The 17,919-nt window shown below is 37.4% G+C and overlaps 1 protein-coding gene across 6 annotated transcripts in view; it reads right to left on the reverse strand.

The window, feature by feature from the left end:
- The window catches only part of Hltf (helicase like transcription factor), a 48,988-nt gene extending 35,386 nt beyond the window's left edge, over nucleotides 1-13,602 (reverse strand). For 3 of the 6 annotated variants that reach the window (XM_040754634.1, XM_040754636.1, XM_040754633.1), the window contains exons 1-7: nucleotides 12,900-13,312; nucleotides 12,119-12,326; nucleotides 7,217-7,383; nucleotides 5,883-6,016; nucleotides 5,017-5,114; nucleotides 2,895-2,969; nucleotides 1,440-1,631 (exon numbers count right to left, since the gene is read on the reverse strand). In XM_040754634.1, coding sequence (XP_040610568.1) covers nucleotides 1,440-1,631; nucleotides 2,895-2,969; nucleotides 5,017-5,114; nucleotides 5,883-6,016; nucleotides 7,217-7,383; nucleotides 12,119-12,326; nucleotides 12,900-12,922 — 897 coding nt within the window. In that variant the 5' untranslated portion in view covers nucleotides 12,923-13,312. Of the gene's footprint in view, nucleotides 1-1,439; nucleotides 1,632-2,894; nucleotides 2,970-5,016; nucleotides 5,115-5,882; nucleotides 6,017-7,216; nucleotides 7,384-12,118; nucleotides 12,327-12,899; nucleotides 13,313-13,375 lie in introns of those variants that run through there. The other 3 variants (XM_005079666.4, XM_013120323.3, XM_040754635.1) reach the window with 2 other exon arrangements.
- Between the last annotated feature and the right edge of the window lie 4,317 nt (nucleotides 13,603-17,919).

Raw genomic sequence — 17,919 nt, forward strand, 5'->3', positions numbered from 1 at the left:
TGGTAATCAGTCACAAATATCTACTATGTTGCATACCCAGTACTTGAACTAGAATATTATTTCAAAAGATACTGTCTTCTTTTCTCTCACAGAAAAACTGTTATTAAAAACACCAAGGGGAGTTAAATGTGTATGACAGTAGACAGGACACATGCCTAATATGGTTGAAGCCCTAGATTTTGTCCCCAGGATGGAGAAAGGGAAGAAAGGAAGGGGGCAGTAAGAAAACTGTCAGGGGTGTGAGGAGTCAAAGTTTGGTCCTACAGTTTGGTTCTGAGTAGGGAACCTTATTAACAGGAATATAACCTCTAGGAATGGCGACGGATACTCCTAGAAGATGCCAGTGACCATCATGGCCTTGCCCTACTTGGGAAGTCCCAGGAGCTCCTAAGCATGAGCTCCACCATGAAATATAACTAACTGTCTTCAGCTTACCACTTTCTTGTGCTGCATGTAAAGAGACTGCTCTAGGAGATGGGGCACTGCTTTCTGTCCTCTTCCCCTGTCTACCTTTATCAGGTCTACTGGTCCTGATCCCATCCCCTGTCCCACTCTCTGTGTCTACTTCATTACTGCCAATTCTGAATTTCTATCACACTTGTTATGGCTCCAATCTAACTTGTCACCAAAACTGTCTTGTTTCTTGTGCTACCATCTGACATCTCATGGCTCCTATCTAACTTTTCGGGACTCAGATCAAACTCAGCACCTGCATTATTGTTTCTAAACTTCTCAGCAGACCTAGTGACACTAAAGTTGGGGTCATACAGAGAGTCAGGCATGAAGCCAGTGTCCATATTGCAGTAGTAAGGGAAACTGTAGGCAGGGACAGCCACCTTGTCCTAGCTCAGGTTGGCAGTAGGCCCTCCAACCAGATAACCACAAACTCTATGGCATCATCAGCATAGTCCTGATGACTTCATTCTCTGGTATCTGAGGATGTCTCTCTTGGCCAAACAATCTGCAACAGAAGCACAGCAAGAAACAAACAGGCCAGTATAGCTAAACAGGCTGTAAGAGGGCTGTGAGACTATTGTGCCAATGGACTTCTTTCTTAAAGCACAAAATGAGGTGCAGGTTCCTTAGTGGGAACTAACTAGGTCTTGCCTTACTTTCTACTGTTTTTTGCAATGATGGGGGCTGAATTTGCTATCATTGACCTTTGCTTTTTAAAAACCCCATGAAAGACAAGCTTCCCTGAATTCCAATAAGTAAAGAAAACTGGAAATATATGTTTATATACTCATTAATGTTAATGTATTCTGTTACCCATTTTGACTCTTCTGTTGATTCCATAGAAACCCCTACTTAAAAAAAGTTTTATCTACACTGAGAGCAAAATCTAGTCCTAAACTAGCACCCATCTTTCAAAACATTTCTGTTTACAAAACTGTAATTGCAAACTAAGATTCTTCTAACTGAAGAAAAATGAAAATTACCAAACCCATATCATCAGCTAAAATTCCTCCATGGACATTTTCCGGTCGTTCCTTCTCAGAAAAATTTGTTATTGTGTTATAATATAAGTCATTTCGCTGTTCCCAGAATGGTGGAAGGTCTTTGCTGTTCTCTCGTGAAATCATCCAAGCCAGGGCTTGTTTTTGGTGTGGAAGTAATGGGGTTTCAATAGCCTATAAATACAATGTCATAAAGAGAAATATAGTCAGTCTTTTCTCTTTTCATATGGAGAAACTGGGTTATTTTCGTTCTTTTTACTTTCTTTTTTTTTTTTTTTTTTTTTGAGACTAGGTTTCTCTGTGTAGCCCTGGCTGTCCTGGAACTAGCTCTGTTCATGCTGCCTGTCTCTGCTGTCTGAGTGCTTGGATTAAAGGTATATACCACCTCTACCCAGCATCTAAGTTTTATCTTATAGTATAAAATGTGTAAATTACCAAGACAGTTAATAATTCTGAAGCTTAACATTAGAAATACTGATTTACATTTTTGAGTTCTTTATGTTTTCTAGATATTAACCCCAAAACAGACATGAAACCAGTAGAGATTACATCAATGTCCTAAACTATCTCAGTAGCCCATTAACTGCTTCCTTTACCATGCAGAAGCATTTTATTTTATGCAATACCATTGGTCAGTTCTTAGATTTCTTGAGCTTTTGAAATGCTTTTTTGAAATTGAAATTGTCAGCAAATAAGGAAATGAAGAAAACAAGCATTTCTCAAAAAAGAAAATCCATATAGCCAATATATATGTGAAAGACTGCCCAATGTCCTTACCTATGCACTAAGAATGCATCTCACCTGTGTAAGAAGAGATACCATTTTAAAACAGAAAATGTTCACATGGACTTAGGAGAAAGGGAACTTTTATATTTAATGCTAGTGGAAATGTAAGCCAGTGAAAGCACATCAAAATCAGTATGAAGGTTCTTAGAAAAGCTACAAACAGAACTACCATATAATCCCGCTGTGAGTAAGATCTTCTAAAGTTTAATGTGACATTACAACAGTACCACCAGCAGCAATTAGCCTAGGTGCCCATCAAAAAATAAATAGACAAAAAAAGAATCTATATATTTATACAGTGGAGTTTCATTTGGCCATAAAGTACAAAATTATGTGTCTTACAGAAAAACAGATGGAATTGTACCATTATTATTTTGTGGGAAAGGCCAGGCCTAGAAAGAAAGTCAGACCCATGTTATATATTTTCTCTCATATTGGGAACTTAGGGTATGTGTATTCATATATACATATTAGTAACAAATATGACATGAAAACAGAAGAATAACTACATGAAAATACTCAAGAAAGAAAAGAGAAGGTAATAGGGTATGGACACAATCAATCTCAAAATATAGTACATACCTGAAGAACAATGTTACAAAACTTTATATAAGACATACAGCAATTTTTTAAAATATACAAGTTCTGTACCTCAGATGGCTCCATTTCATTAGTTTTACTATCTTCTTTTAAATCTTCAAATAATTTGTCAAATTCCATTTTGAGCTACAGTTAAAAAATAATTAATACTGAACAAACCAATAGAAGTGAAAATTGCATGTAATTCAGATTTCAAATAATTTTCATTGAGCAAGTCAAATGATCAAGTGTACATAAAATAAGTACCTGAGATACTAAACTCACTGAAAAGCGATGATTTTCCTATAGAAGTAAATGTACTCATTCCAAATGAATACACCAAAGAGCTACAAAGGACCGTGGCTATAGCCTGCTGAGAGAGCACTGGCCCAAGCATTTACAAGGACCAATCCTAATGCTACTGAAAGGACAGTAGTGAAATCATAAGATGCCAGTCACAGTCCTATCACAAATGACCCTGCACATTTGGGCAGAGAACTGTGGCCTGTATCTTATTTTCATAAAGTCAAGAGCATGAAATAAACTGCCAAGGTTCTCTCTTCCATGAGAATTCTATGATTCTATTAGCATTTAAACTATTTTGGGAGACCTACTAGATACATGTAACTTGCTATGTTCTACGAAACAGTAGGATAATTTCATTATTAGGCTAATTTAGCTGATCATTTAAACTAATCTATTATTCCATTTTAAAGCAACTTACACTGTATTGTATGTCTTACTATTTCTTCTACAAATTAGCATATGAATGCATAGCAGTCATATAGAAAACATCATGCCAGCTTATATAAGTGGCCAACGATTTGCCTACCAGGCACAACTTCATGCCCTTTCAACACACAGGGAAAACCATAACTGGGAAATAAAAAGAATACCTCTAGTGAATAAACACATAAAACATTTCAATGCTTATTTCTAAAACCACTAGTGGATAAACAGTCATAAAAATGTTTTAATGTTATTGTCTGAATTATTTATATGAACATTAACACTATACTTTTTTCAGAGTAATTTGGTAAAACAACATACTGGATGACAAATTAGGCAAAATAGGTAGAACAATATTAAAGATTTTAATTTTTTTAAGATTGAATTTGCAACCTTACTAAAGAATGAGAATAATTTTCACATTCTAGTGTTTTTATTACCACTGTGAACATTCTGAAAATTTAAAATACAAAAACACTACATACGTAGTGTGATTTATGTATGTATAATTGCATATGTGAATCCACCCTCCTTTTCATAAATCTAGTTAATCAAAAATAGTGAGTCATATAATGTTTACATTAATACTAAGCCTCTATAGAGACTTCCCTTGTCATTGTTCCCTAAATACACTCTAACTACTATATATCTTTTATATGTATAACAGATATAATTAATTTAGAAATTGTTTAAAATATGTAAGATGTACAGTGATTCTACACAAAAATACCATTTTTAATATGAGACTGGATGGTTCCTGTTTCTGTGAATTATAAGGGATGACTATAGTTCTTATCACTGCTTTTTAAGATTATGTTTGCAAATGAGTATCTCAATTCTGTATATTTTACAGTACTTTTCATTATAGTTTTCTAAAGATCACTAATACCAGCACACACATCTTTATCCTGTTCTTTTAAATAGCAAACCACTAAAAATTTACATTACAGTGCAAAATAAAAGCATACCTGAGGCGGGAATGGTGACAAATGTCTGTAATCCCAATATCTGAGACTCAGAGGTAGGAAGACTAGGAGTTCAAGAATATACTCAACTACATAGCTGTGGTGGTTTGAAAGAAATTTGCTCCCAAGGGGAGTGGTACTATTAGGAAGTGTGACCCTGCTGGAGTAGGTGTGGTCTTGTTGGAGGAAGTGTGTCACTGTGGGTTTTGAGTTCTCATACTCAAGCCATGCCCAGTGAGACAGACTATTTCTTGTTGCCTGTGCAAGACTAGAACTCTCAGCTACCTCTCCAGCATCATGTCTGCCTGCATACCACCATGTCCCACCATGACAATGGACTGAACCCCAAAACTGTAAGCCATATAATTGTTTTCCTTGTGAGAGTTGCTATGGTCATGGTGTCACTTTTGTCTTGGGGTTGCGCAAGTGCTTTTGAGGTAAGTCTACACAAGACCTTGACTCAAGATAAAAATGAGCAAACAACAACAACAAAAGCTTACCTGCTCAGTGGTCATCTGTACTGCAACATGAGCTGGCATATTATAGCTTGGTCCAGCTCTTCCAGAGCTCCAACTACTCTCCAAACTCAATCCTAAAGCTACAGTTTCCAAATGGGAAAAAAAAAGCCAAATAAAAGTAGATTAAGTTCCAGAAATAAACATAAATACAAACAGTATTAAAAATTCCCACAGATCTGGGGGTATAGTTCAGTGGCAGAGTAATTGCCTAGCATGGATAGTCCCCAGAATAGCAAAATAAAACAAAACATAATGTATATAAGTGCTCTACTACTAAACTATATCCCTAGGCCTAAAACTAAATACTAAATCATTCCCCAAAGAAAAAAATTACATTATTAAATAATCACATATTATTTTAATAAATTCTAAGCAAACATCAAAATTTTTTCACTCCCTAGTGAGCAAATCTTCTTGTCTAAAAATTATAAAAACAAAAGTTTAAAATGAAGAATTATGTTAACATTGGGAAAAACTAGACAGGATACATTGACCCTCCTTGTGTATTTTTGTGTATGAATGAATATATAGTTACAAATATGTAGTTCTGTATTTGGACATATAATGATGGGTCTATAAGATTAACTATTTCATTTTGTATGAGTAGTCTATGATGGTTACACAATGAAAATATCAATACATTGATATATTCCTCAGAATCTGTCCTGTTATTAAGTAATACATAGTTGTATTTTAATAGAAATATAAAAAGGAAAGTCGGCAATTTCTTCAAAAGATTCAGAAAAAAGGTTACAACTTAAGAGGACTTTGCAAACATTACTTTAGCCAACCAAGCTCAAAGAGACTAATTTCTTTACAATCCCTACAGCTTAAAATATCAAACTTACTTTTTGGTGTGGGACCCAACTTAAATCCATGTTTCATCAACTGATTTAAAACCACTTTCCTATTTTCTTCTTTTCCCCAAAAAGTCATATGAAGAGGCATGGTAAAAGCATTATTTGCACCGTAAGGAACTACCCTATTATAGTAAGGGGAAAATGAGAAATTAAACATTATTTTATAGCAATTATGAATATATTAAATATATTACTCAAATGCAAAAATGTGAAACAAGAACAGATTATTTAAGCAAATTTGAAAAATTGAAAAAGAAAATCAACAATCAGAAGGAAAAGGCGATTTTTATAACAGGATGTCAAAAGAACTTGACATGACAGCATAAGTAGTTTACAAAAGTTAGCTCACATCCAAGATTGCAAAATAAACAAAATAATGCATCTATCTGAGAGGATAGTTTCAACATCCAGTATTCAGTAAAAATTTATTCTCAACTGAAAAATGTTATAAAGGAAAAAGCAAAGATGATTCCTAACTACTTATTTTATCTTCCAAATCAGCAGGGATGAATATGCTAAGCATCTCCGGATTATGGTATAACTATCCCAAATATTCACACTAAGATCACAAACACAAGGCCTCACAGAGAACAAGCAACCAGAATGAAAACGGGATTGTAACAATAAGAAACAAAATGGTGACGACCCTGGCAGGGCATATGCCCTAGCTAAAGGGCAGCCACTCCCTAAGTCCCAGCCAATGGAGACCACAAGTCAGACCTACCATTTACCAAAAGAAAATTCTTAGTAAGTTTTGACACAGAGATAAAATTATCATATGGAAAATATAGAATATCCTGATTTCATTTCCAGTAAGAAATGAAGCACACTCAAAAATGTCCAAGTGAGCGAAGCATGATGGTACACACTTTTAATTCTAGTACACAGGAGGCTAAGGAAGAATTGCGAGTTCAAGGCCAGGTTGTACTAGCAAAACCCATCTCAAAACAACAGCAGAAAAGATAAAATACCCCACCACCATGAAGTCCCTCTGGTAATGCATGCCTGTCATCCCAGCACTCAGAAGGTGTCTGAGGTGGGAAGATCACCATGTGTAAGCTGGGTATAGCTGCAAGAGACAGGATAAGTATATACTCCCTAGTAGTAAACACAAGTCCGTTTTTCTCCATAGTAACAATTTAGCAACAAAATAAGAGTACAATTCTTTGATGGCTAGAAAGGAAGGGCAAAGAAGAAAACTGAACACATCAGGAAGCACAGTGATGGGAAGTGCCATGACACTTGCAGAGGCTCAGGAAATGCTTACATATTTAGAGACAACTGAAAATCACAACCACTTAAACAACTCTAAAAGTACATACCCTTCCACTTGTGCCAACTTGTTGTCCATGATATAGGCCAAGGCAGCTGCAAGATCTCTCTTTAAATGGCCAACCTGATTTCCATTCACATTATTTACTCTAATTGCATTCTTATCATACGGATTATTAGGCTCTCGTTGTAAAGAAACCATTTCATTATTATTTACCTAGTAAAAATAAGGAACAGATAATAATAATATAAAAATGAACAGTAATAGCTTGACTTCCTTGTAATGTTTCTAGAATTTCCATTCATGCATTGTTGTTAGTTTTTTTTTCCTTTGGTTTTTTGTTTGTTTGCTTGATTGCTCGCTTGCTCGAGACAGGGTCTCACGTATCCAAGGCCGACCTCAAATTGGCTCTGGAGCCAAAGATGATCTTGAGCTCAAGATGGTATTGAACTTTGACCCTTCTGCCTCTGTTTCTTGAGTGCTGAGACTACAAATATGCACTACCACTTCATTTATATTACACTGGAAATTGAACCCAAGGACGTAGTAAACACTACAAAGCAATCTATCAAATGAGCCACAGGCCCAGCTCAAACTAGAAATTCTTCTACATTTGCTAATTTATATTCATTAGAAGCTAATAAGTCTTTCCAATGTAAAAGGTACAGTTAAGTCTACCTTGAAGATTCATGCTACTGCATTTTTCAAAACATCTATTTGTAATGATATATTATTCATGATTGATTAAAGCTTGCCTGAGGATTAAGAAAGCAAAGTCCGCCACAAGCCTCAGAAACCAGGCACACACCTTTAATCCCAGCAGCCAGAAGATAGGAGGTGGTAGTACACACCTTTAATCCTAGGACTCAGGATTAAGAGACAGACCAATCTCTGTGAGTCCAAGGCCACCTAGATCTACACAAGAATGAATCAGTCTAAAAGAGAATTATAGCTCAGACCTTTAATCCCAACATCAGGGAAGTATGGAAGACAGGAGCAAGGTAAGTAGAGGCATTCATTCTCCAGTCACGCTGAGAAGAGGTACAGTCTGAGGCTTGGTGAAAACTTGTGGAGACAGGATCAGCCCATTCAGCCTGAGGTAGAGGTAAGAAGCTAGTGGCCAGCTGCTTTGCTTTTCTGATATTCAGCTTGAAGTTTGAACTCTAATATCAGTCTCTGGGTCTTTTATTAATCCATGTTACAGCTAATCTTTGGAACTATGAGTCCCAAAATGGAATGATTGGGTCAGGGACACATGTGCATCTATGTTCATATTTACTCTATTCATTATAGCTAGGACATGGAAATATCCTTTATATATATCAAGTGATAATAAGTGAAAATGTGGTACCTATATAAAACAGGATTTTATTGAGTTGTAAAGAAAAATGAAATTTGCAGGTCAAGAAACACAAACATTACATGCTCCCAATCATATGTGGATCTTAGTGTCAAGTCTTTAGAGGTATATGTTTAATTTGGAATGCCTATTCGATCCAGGAAACCAGACAGGGACAATGCAGGGAGGGTGCTTAAGAGTGGGAGAAAGAAGTCAGTTGATATGAATGGGAAAAGAGGTTTAAGTTGGGAGAGGGATGAGAGGGCAGAGCAGAGGAAGGGTGAGGAGAGAGGTAATTAACATAATGGGTGATGGATATATGAAAAAAAAGCCACACACAAGTTGTGTGTGTGTGTGCGATTTTTTCACAAATAAAAGAATTTTACTTAGAGTTACCCTATACAGGGGACTATGACCACCCCAGAATCCCTAGTTTACCAAATTTAAAGTTCAGTGTCAGGTATGGGATTCTAGACTTGAAGTTATTCAAGAAACTCCCAAAACAATACAGTGTATTGTCTTGGCTCTTGACGTCCTCCAGAACTTTATGGTAAGACAAATGTGAAGACAGCATACTGGCCTCAGGATCTAGAGAAATGAAGCTGGTACTGACTTATTCCCTGCTGACTAGCTTTCACCGTAAGGGAAGGTGCTATGGAGGCTTGGGTGGGGGGTGATCATCAACAGTCTGACCCTGCTGTGAGCACCGTGAACTGGAGTAAGTACTGGCATAGCAAGAAATGTCCTTAGGTACAACTGTGGCATGAACGCTATAGGAGGAACTAACCGCTTTCTGTTTGGATTTATTATTAATATGTGACTACAATTTATAGATTTACATTTACAGAAAACAAGTATAGAATATATAAAGTAAGCTATGGTATGGAAATTCAGTGCATTTTATTTATTTTTAAAATAATGAAGGCATTACCTACAAATACAGTGGGAAAATGAGCTAAATATTTAATCAACACATATTCTTTGTGTTTTGTTTTATTTGTTTTTCGAGACAGGGTTTCTCTGTGTAACAGCTCTGACTGTCCTAAAACTTGCTCTGTAGACCAGGCTGGACTTGAACTCACACAGATCAGCCTATCTCTGCCTCCCCAGTGCTGGGATTAAAAGTGTGTGCCACCACAGCCCCGCCAATTCAACATATATTCTTATTAGTTAATTAATGTTATAGAGATTATTCTAAGATCAACATAAGTAACTGCTATGGGATTAATAACTATAATCTAATACTTCACAAAACTGTAATTTAGAAAACAATGTAAATTTTGCAATAGTACAAATCTAAAATACAACTCATAAAGGGATGTGAGAACCAAAGAACAGTTACATATTAAATAAGAATGGATTTCTGGGTGTTGGTAGTGCACACCTTTAATCCCAGTACTGGGGAGGCAGAGGCAGGTGGATCTCTGTGAGTCTGAGGGCATCCTGGTCTTTAGAGCTAGTTCCAGAACAGGTAGGGCTGTTACACAGAGAAAACCTGTCTCAAAAAACAAAACAAAACAAGCAAACAAAAAAGAATGGATAGACTACTAAAAGGACTAGAAAAAAGAAAGTATTTCAAGAGCAAAGACTGGAGTAAAATTAACACAAGTCTAAACAAAGCATTTGAAAAACATGGCAAGAAAAATAAATGATAGGGGAAAACAGAAAAATGAAAAATGATAGTAAAAAATATTCAGAGGCAGTAGAAGACACACACAGGTAGTATAGAGACAACAGCAAAGAGATCGAGTCAGAGAGAGGAAGTGAATGAGAGAATATGGAGTCTCTAAAAAAGAAATGACTCTGAAATAAAGCAAACTATAATTACAGAAGTTTTTATGAAATAGAAGGAAACAAATTTATGGAGCAAATACTCTAATGAAACTAATAGACTTTTAAAATAAGAATATCTTTTAATCATCAGGCAAAGAAATTCCAATTCAGTTAAGTGGGAAAGAAAATCCTACCCGCATCAACTTTCACTAACAATATACTGTGCAGCATTAGGATATAGGGAAAAAATATGGATCAAGCATTTTATGTTTAGCCAAACTCTCAAGTAGAAAATGAAAATTATGAATTTACAAAAACTCAAGAAATAATTGTTCTTTCCTGAGTAATCTCCTAGATGGCACATCTTATATAACTACTAAACAACATGGTATGTTTCAACATAAAAAAATACAGAGAATGAAAAACAAGACAAGACAAACGGGAAACACAGAATCCCCCCAAAGTATCTCCTGATAACTTATTTCAATTTAAAAAAAAAGTTCTGAAACCATCAAGTGCTCAAAAGGCTGAGGCAAGTGGACCACTGTGAGCATTGTAAGTTCACTATGAGTTCAAGGTCAACCTGAACTACCTTTCCAGGCCAGGCTAGGCTATAGAGTCAAACTCATCTCAAACCCCTTCCCCCAAGAACAACAAAAAAACCTTTTAACAAGCTTTAACATAAAGATACAAGTGAAGGGGAAAAGTAACAAATACAGACCTTTTGACACACAGGTATGTAACAGGAAACAAGAGTGGGCCTTACAGCCCTAAAGGCCGAAGATAATGCATTAACCCTGTTTTGATCCTTATAAAAATAACAAAAACATTTTTAACAATCAACAGAATCTAATTACTGATTGCTATGAAAATGAAATATAAAAGCTGTTTCAGATATATTTTATTTTTAATCATGTATATATGTATATTCTATACCGGGGTTATGTATGAGTACCCATCTATGCCACAAGAGGGCATAGGACCTCAGGACTGTAGTTAAAGGGAGTTGTCAGTTGCCAGGCATGGGTGTTGAGAACAGAGCTCCAGTCCTCTGCACAAGCAGCCAAGTGTTCGTAACTGCTGAATCAGCTCTTCAGCCCACAAACTGCATTTTAAAGAAATATATACTGAACTATACTAATATAAAATGATACATTTAGTATTTGTTTTTTACAAAGATCAAAGGAAAAAATAAAATATAGAAAATACTTGCTAACCTCTGACTTACTCTAATTTTATATTTGAAATTTTCTCACGATCAATTGGATATTAGAAGTATCATCCAAATAACAAAGATGGCCATAATGAAGATTACTGTGCAGAATATATATAGTCTCAATCTGTCCTCTTTTCTTTTTCTCATGCACACACATGCACACACATGCACACACACACACACATTCAATTAGAGAACAGGAATAAATATGAAGAAAAACAGGGGTTAGTCTATTGCAAAAATAAAGAACTCAAAAGTAGATAACCTATCTAGTAAAAATTGATGGATTTGAAGTTGCTTCCTAAATTCAGCATATATTTTCTGCACTGGGACAAATCATTTAACCATCTACATCTCTATCTTCCATTGAGGAAGAGAGCCTCAGTAACTATAAGAATCAATGACAGTATGGACAAAAGTACTTTATATACTGTAAGCATGGTACAAACGTAAAAAATTAATCAAAGATGGCAAAGGTATTTACAACAAGACTTTGAGTGCATATTTCAGTCACTCAAAATAAAACATTAATTATAAATATGTGTGTATCACCATTTAATATAATTTACTGTTAAAACCATGAGCATATAACAATTTTATTTAGAATCTACTCTTATACTCACTACTCCTGTGTAATAGCGAAGTCCAACAACTTGACCTCTCAAAGTTCCAAATAAAATGGGATCTAGCTCTTCATCACTAGTTAGGAAGTCATCTGGAGGAATAACGTCTTGGAATTCAAAACGTGGAAGGAAAGTTGGGTGTGAAAGTCTTGAAAAATTTCCATGGGTTCCGTACTGGACAGACTGAAAATACTTCCAAACAGGATCCCTATTAAAAAAAATAAAAACAAACAAAAGGCACATTAAAACAACAGAACTTAACCAATTATTTCTCAAAGAACACAGTCAAATAGTATTTTCAGGGCAATCATTTCCTTACAATTTATTTTAGCAAGTGAAATGTTATGAGGCAAATACCAGGTAACAATTACCCTGGCTAAAGCAAGAGCTGAGTGAGGAATGCTACCAGGATAATCTGACCTGTGAAATACTGGAAATTCTTTCCTGGGGAAATTTACACTAAAATGTCAAAAATTTCCATGCCAACTAATGAAGAAGGGATTTAAAACCAAATTACCATTGTATCTGATTTTTTTTTTCCTTTTTGTTTTTTCGAGACAGGGTTTCTTTGTGTAGCCCTGGCTAACCTAGAAACTCGTTCTGCAGACCAGGCTGGCCTTGAACTCAGAGATCTGCCAGCCTCTGCCTCTTGAGTACTTGGATTAAGGGCATGCACTGCACCGTCTGGCTATGAAAACAGCCTTAACCTTTGACATCCAGCATTCACTGCTTTAACTCTTTCAGAACATCTATCTAAACTATGACATCATAGGACGCTGACCTGCAGGCCCCTTGCCTATCCATCACCCTGTTATTTTAAGGGTAACTTCAATCTTAAGGATAATTATTGCAGGGATGGGCATAAGAACCGCTGTCGATGATTAAAAGTGATGCTTGCTGGAAGCCTTCTGGAAGTCGTCTTTCCCCTTCAGCTCCTCTGCAAACACGCGTCAGCAGGCTTGTGCTCGTCTCCGTGAGACACCCAGAGTCAGGGCTGTCTCGGAGCTGTCACAATAACAATTCCCAGCGTACGGGGGGACAACAATGCCTGGAGCACTGTGGGGAGCTAATGGGTGTTTTGATGAATAAAGCGCTTCGGGTGGAGCTTCGGACCCCCACAGTCGGCGGTGGAGATTTCCCGAGGTGCTGGCAGCAGATTCTCGGGTGCAAGCGACCCGCAGAAGGAATAGGAGCCGCACGGATCGGCCGCCGGCAGCGGGGCCCCGGGCCTCGCGCCCCACCCCCTCAGCCCTTCACCTCTTGAACATCCAGGACATGGCGCCGGGCGGGGTGACCTCGGGATGCCCTGGGCGCCCGGGCTTTCTCAGGCCGCCTGAAACAGTCCCTCAAGGTCTCGCGGCCCAGGGACCGGGAACCAAAGCCGAACCGCGAGGGAGCGACCCTCGAGAGAGAAGCCGCCGCGGGTTTATTTAGAAGTCGACTCCCACCACCTCAGCAACAGTCTGGGAGGCCAGTGACGTCGTGTGATCGGCACCGCGATTGTCCAATCGAAATGAAGACCCTGTGAATACCAACCAATCAGGACATTGGAGGGTGGGGAGCGCCGCCCCATGCTGCGATTCAAAGGCAGTGGAGTGTCGGGGAGGTTCCATCCGGGTTCTCCCGCGCCCCGAGGGTGGTTGCGCGGGAAAACCTCGAGGTCTTTCAAGTGAGCCTCTTGGCTTAAGGTTCCCTGCTGGATGTTGAGTAAAGGCTTCTTCCAGCCACTGCCCAAAACCATAAAGCTGTCCCCTTAGGTCGGACCCTCCCCTAGCCCACCTTATCTGATATAACGCCTGACTGGGCCTCCCCTAGAAGGAGCTCTGCACGGGATGCCTGCCTCATTTCCTCTGAGATGCCCTGACCATATTTGTAATTTGTAACCTCGGTGTGTGCGAGACCCTGAACCCTGGAAATCTGAGGAAGAGCATTAATTTCCCTCTCTCACCTTATTTTCTTGTGTTTAAAGAAATTTTTATCACTCAGTAGAGGAAAGCCAAAAATAGAACAACCTGAGGATTCTATTGCTGAAAATGGTCCAGCACTGGTGTAAGGTGAGGTGGCACTGAGGCCACTTGTGTTTTTCTCAGGACATTGAAGGAGACACTGTAAGGAAACTTTATAATCTAAAGGAAAATTAGGCCTTAGGGTTGTGTGTGCATCAGTAACAGCCAAGGTAGAGACCACAAAAAAACGCTATTGAAGCAGTCTTTTAATTGTTGCATCTTCACCTGCACCTAAACTAGGAAGCTAGGGGTGGTGCTGAGCCAAACATACATAATGTGGTATGCTGTAAACCATTAGAATTGCTAGAATTATTAGTAAATGTTTTCACCACTGACAGTCATCCTTCCTAGAGAAGTCCATTTTATGTTTCCATTGGCATAGTGTGAAAGGTGGGTGGCTTGTGTGTGTTCATTGTCTTAAATAATAATGATCTGTGCACCAGCAATGGAATGAGAGCATTTCAAGTGGACCACTGGCATGGCACCCTGGGAAATACTAATGTCAACAACAACAACAAAGAACAACAAACAGACAAAAAATTCACTTTAACAGGCTTGAAAGGCAAATATCAGTGAGCATGGCCTGAGAACAGAGATTTAGATCACCCCAAATGCTATGTTCCAATGGAAGATGTTTGGTTAAGTTTTTGTGCTAACAAAACAAAGAACGCTGTAAATCAAGACAGTTTTCAAATACATTGTTGGGACCATTAGGCAGGTGGAAAACAGTATAACAGGAAACCTCTCTCTTATGTACCTAAGGTGCTGACATTATCCTTAGCTTTTTAGTTTATTGAAAAGTAGTGCTGCCTATACATCCCAAATGATTTACTGGATGATCATGAAAAAATGTGTTTAATACAAAGGAGAGCAATAAATGGTTATTAAAAAGGCTAAAGGTGGACCGAGATCATTTAGGTCTAGGATTGCAGCATTCTAAACACTGTACAATCGTAGCTCAAAACAGTTTATCAACCTTGCAGAAGATTCATTTGAAGGTCTATCATCTTTCCTGTAAATTTGTCTATATTAAGCAGACACTCTTCCACTCTAGCTCCAACTGATAGAATCTGAAGCATGTAAACAGGAAAAAAGTAAAGATGATGATGACTTCCTTTTGGGTATTGTACTTTCTTCATGATGCATTATAGTACAAAGGACAAAGTTTGGATTTTTTTTCAGTAGTGGGTACTGAATGCTAGGGCCTGCACAGTGTGAGCAAACTGTCTACCAGAAAGCTATATCCTCAGCCTTTATTTTACTTTTATCTTTGTGATAAAGACTTAGTTGCCCAGGCTAGTCTTGAACTAAATGTAGATCCCAGGTCAACTTTGACCCTGAGGCATAACCCTCAGCCTCCACAGTAGCCTGTATCATCAATCACAGCTAATAGCATTTTATATGTAAAATGAATAAAACCATGCTCATTGGCCTAAAAGATAAAATTCCATATAACATGGTTCTTTCTAGACTTGGCAGCTTTTTCTATGGAAAACAAAACCCAATCCTCAACAACAAAAACAACCCATTGTCAACTTCAGCATTATCTTTCAGCTATAAAACCAATATATTTACTCAAGTAGTCATGTAAAAAGAAGCCCTATACAACTTATTTTTCCAAAGAGGCTGCCATTTATATATATATCATATATATATATGCATATATATCATATATATATCATTATCACCAGAGGAGTCATCTGAAAATTGGACTCAAAGTGTGATACAACAATGCTTCCTTAGCTACTGCCCAAATAATATGTAAATGTATAGATTCATGTTTGTATAGTATTTATCCATTAAAAATATGCCATATAATTTTCTAATTATGCTATCTATTGCCAGATGCCTAAAATGATTGATATTTGATGTTTGACAATTACATGTTGAATAAATAAGACAGAAGGATTTCTCTGGAGGCTGAGACTAGCTGAAAGAAATACAGAAGAGTGTGATGGAACAAGACACCCAACAATTTCTTGTAACTTCAGTGTGTATACCGCTGCATGAATGAGCACACATAATATCATACATGCATTCATATACACATACAAACACAGAAAAAGAGCCAAAGAGAATAAGAAAAGAGAAAAAATATTATTTATTTTCAAATGTTTTTTCTTACATAATTAGGTACCAATTCCATGACAAAGTGCTGGGTAAACCATAGCAGGGAGAATAAAACAGTGATAGAAAATTAATGCTGAGTATTGTTTTGCTTGGTTAATTGGTATCAATTTTCAACAATGGATGATGGAGCTGGAGAGATGGCTCAGCAGTTAACAACACTGGCTGCTCTTCCAGAAGACCTGAGTTTAAATCCCAGCAACCACATGGCAGCTCACAACTGTCCATAACTAGACATAAATTCAGGTAAATCACCAATGTATCTAAAATAAAAGTAAATAATTTTTTAATTTGTATTATTACCTTTGATATTATCCTTGTGAAATGAGTTATTCTAACGACTCATTCAACCTATGATGAGGAATACGGTTGGTTGAGGTCTGGGATTGAAGGAGTACATTACCACACCTGCCTCAGCAGCAGCACCACTCCAAGTCTACCTTTGTACAGAAATGTAAATGGAATTCTTTCCAGCTGCTGCCATGACCATGCCAAAGCTTTTCTCTTTTACCTAATAAACACTGGAGAGATTGGTGGGCATTTTATGCCAAGTTTGTGGCTAAATGATTAAAAGAAAATGCTTTCTTTTTTTCCATTGTATAATTTTAGCTTATTGTCAAAATCAGGTGTTCATAGGTGTGTGGATTAATATCAAGGTCTTTGATTATGTTAACTGATAGTGATTTGAAGTGTAAGTAGTAAATATATATCAACCCAACTAATCATTTGCTGATTTTATAACGTTTTCAACTAACGTTGGACCTTTCAAACATTGTTAGGTAAAGTGGTGGGTTAAAGAGAAATAGAGGCTATAATGGGATCCCTAAGGAGTACAAACCACTGCTGATAAGGGTTTATTTAGCAAGCAGGCAGCACAGTTAGCTCTTCAGAAAATTCACACGACCAGAAAGCAACAATAGTTGACCAATCGAGAAATTTGTGAAAAATCAAAGGAAAGACTTACTCATAAAATTATCACAGGCATGGGGGCCCACTCCTGAACCCCAGTAACTGAAAAGTGAAGGGAGAAGATTTACTAACTAGTTGAAGGCCATCTTGAGTTTACATAGGGGCCTTATTACAAAACTAAAACAAAAAGTGAGTAATTGGGTATGGTGACACATACTTTTAATCCCAGCACTCAAGAGGCAAAGCAAAAGGCTCTCTACAGTTCAACCAATCAGATTCATTTGTTCCTTCTGTTCTTAGGAACAGTTATAATGTTTCTAAAACTCTAAAGATGCACAAAGATTATTTCTATGATTTAAGGAGGAGAAGGGTCAGCTATTGCAAAGTTCTAAGTTCCCATAGGGCTTGGGAATCTGAAGTTTTATTCACCCTACAGGTAAAATGGAGTCTGAAGTCAAAATGGCAGTACTCAGGCCAAGGTGCTTTTGCCTGCTGCCTTCACATGAGAGATGTAGAAAGTCCTTATCCATCTTGGTGTTGAACATTTCTTCTCTTCAAAGAAATTCAAGTCTTGAAACAAGCATAATAAAATATTGTTTGTTATTCTCCCAATGAAAAGTAATTGTCCCAAATGTCTGCACTCCAAATCCTCATTCCCAGTTTCCTAGTGTAATTTTCTCCAGACTTGAGGTTCAACAGTGAGAATGTGGGAAGAAGACACCTGATGTCAATTTCAGGCCTCCACATGCATGTGCCCCA

Source organism: Mesocricetus auratus, unplaced genomic scaffold (assembly GCF_017639785.1).
Source record: "Mesocricetus auratus isolate SY011 unplaced genomic scaffold, BCM_Maur_2.0 Super-Scaffold_100011, whole genome shotgun sequence".
NCBI lineage: Eukaryota > Metazoa > Chordata > Mammalia > Rodentia > Cricetidae > Mesocricetus > Mesocricetus auratus.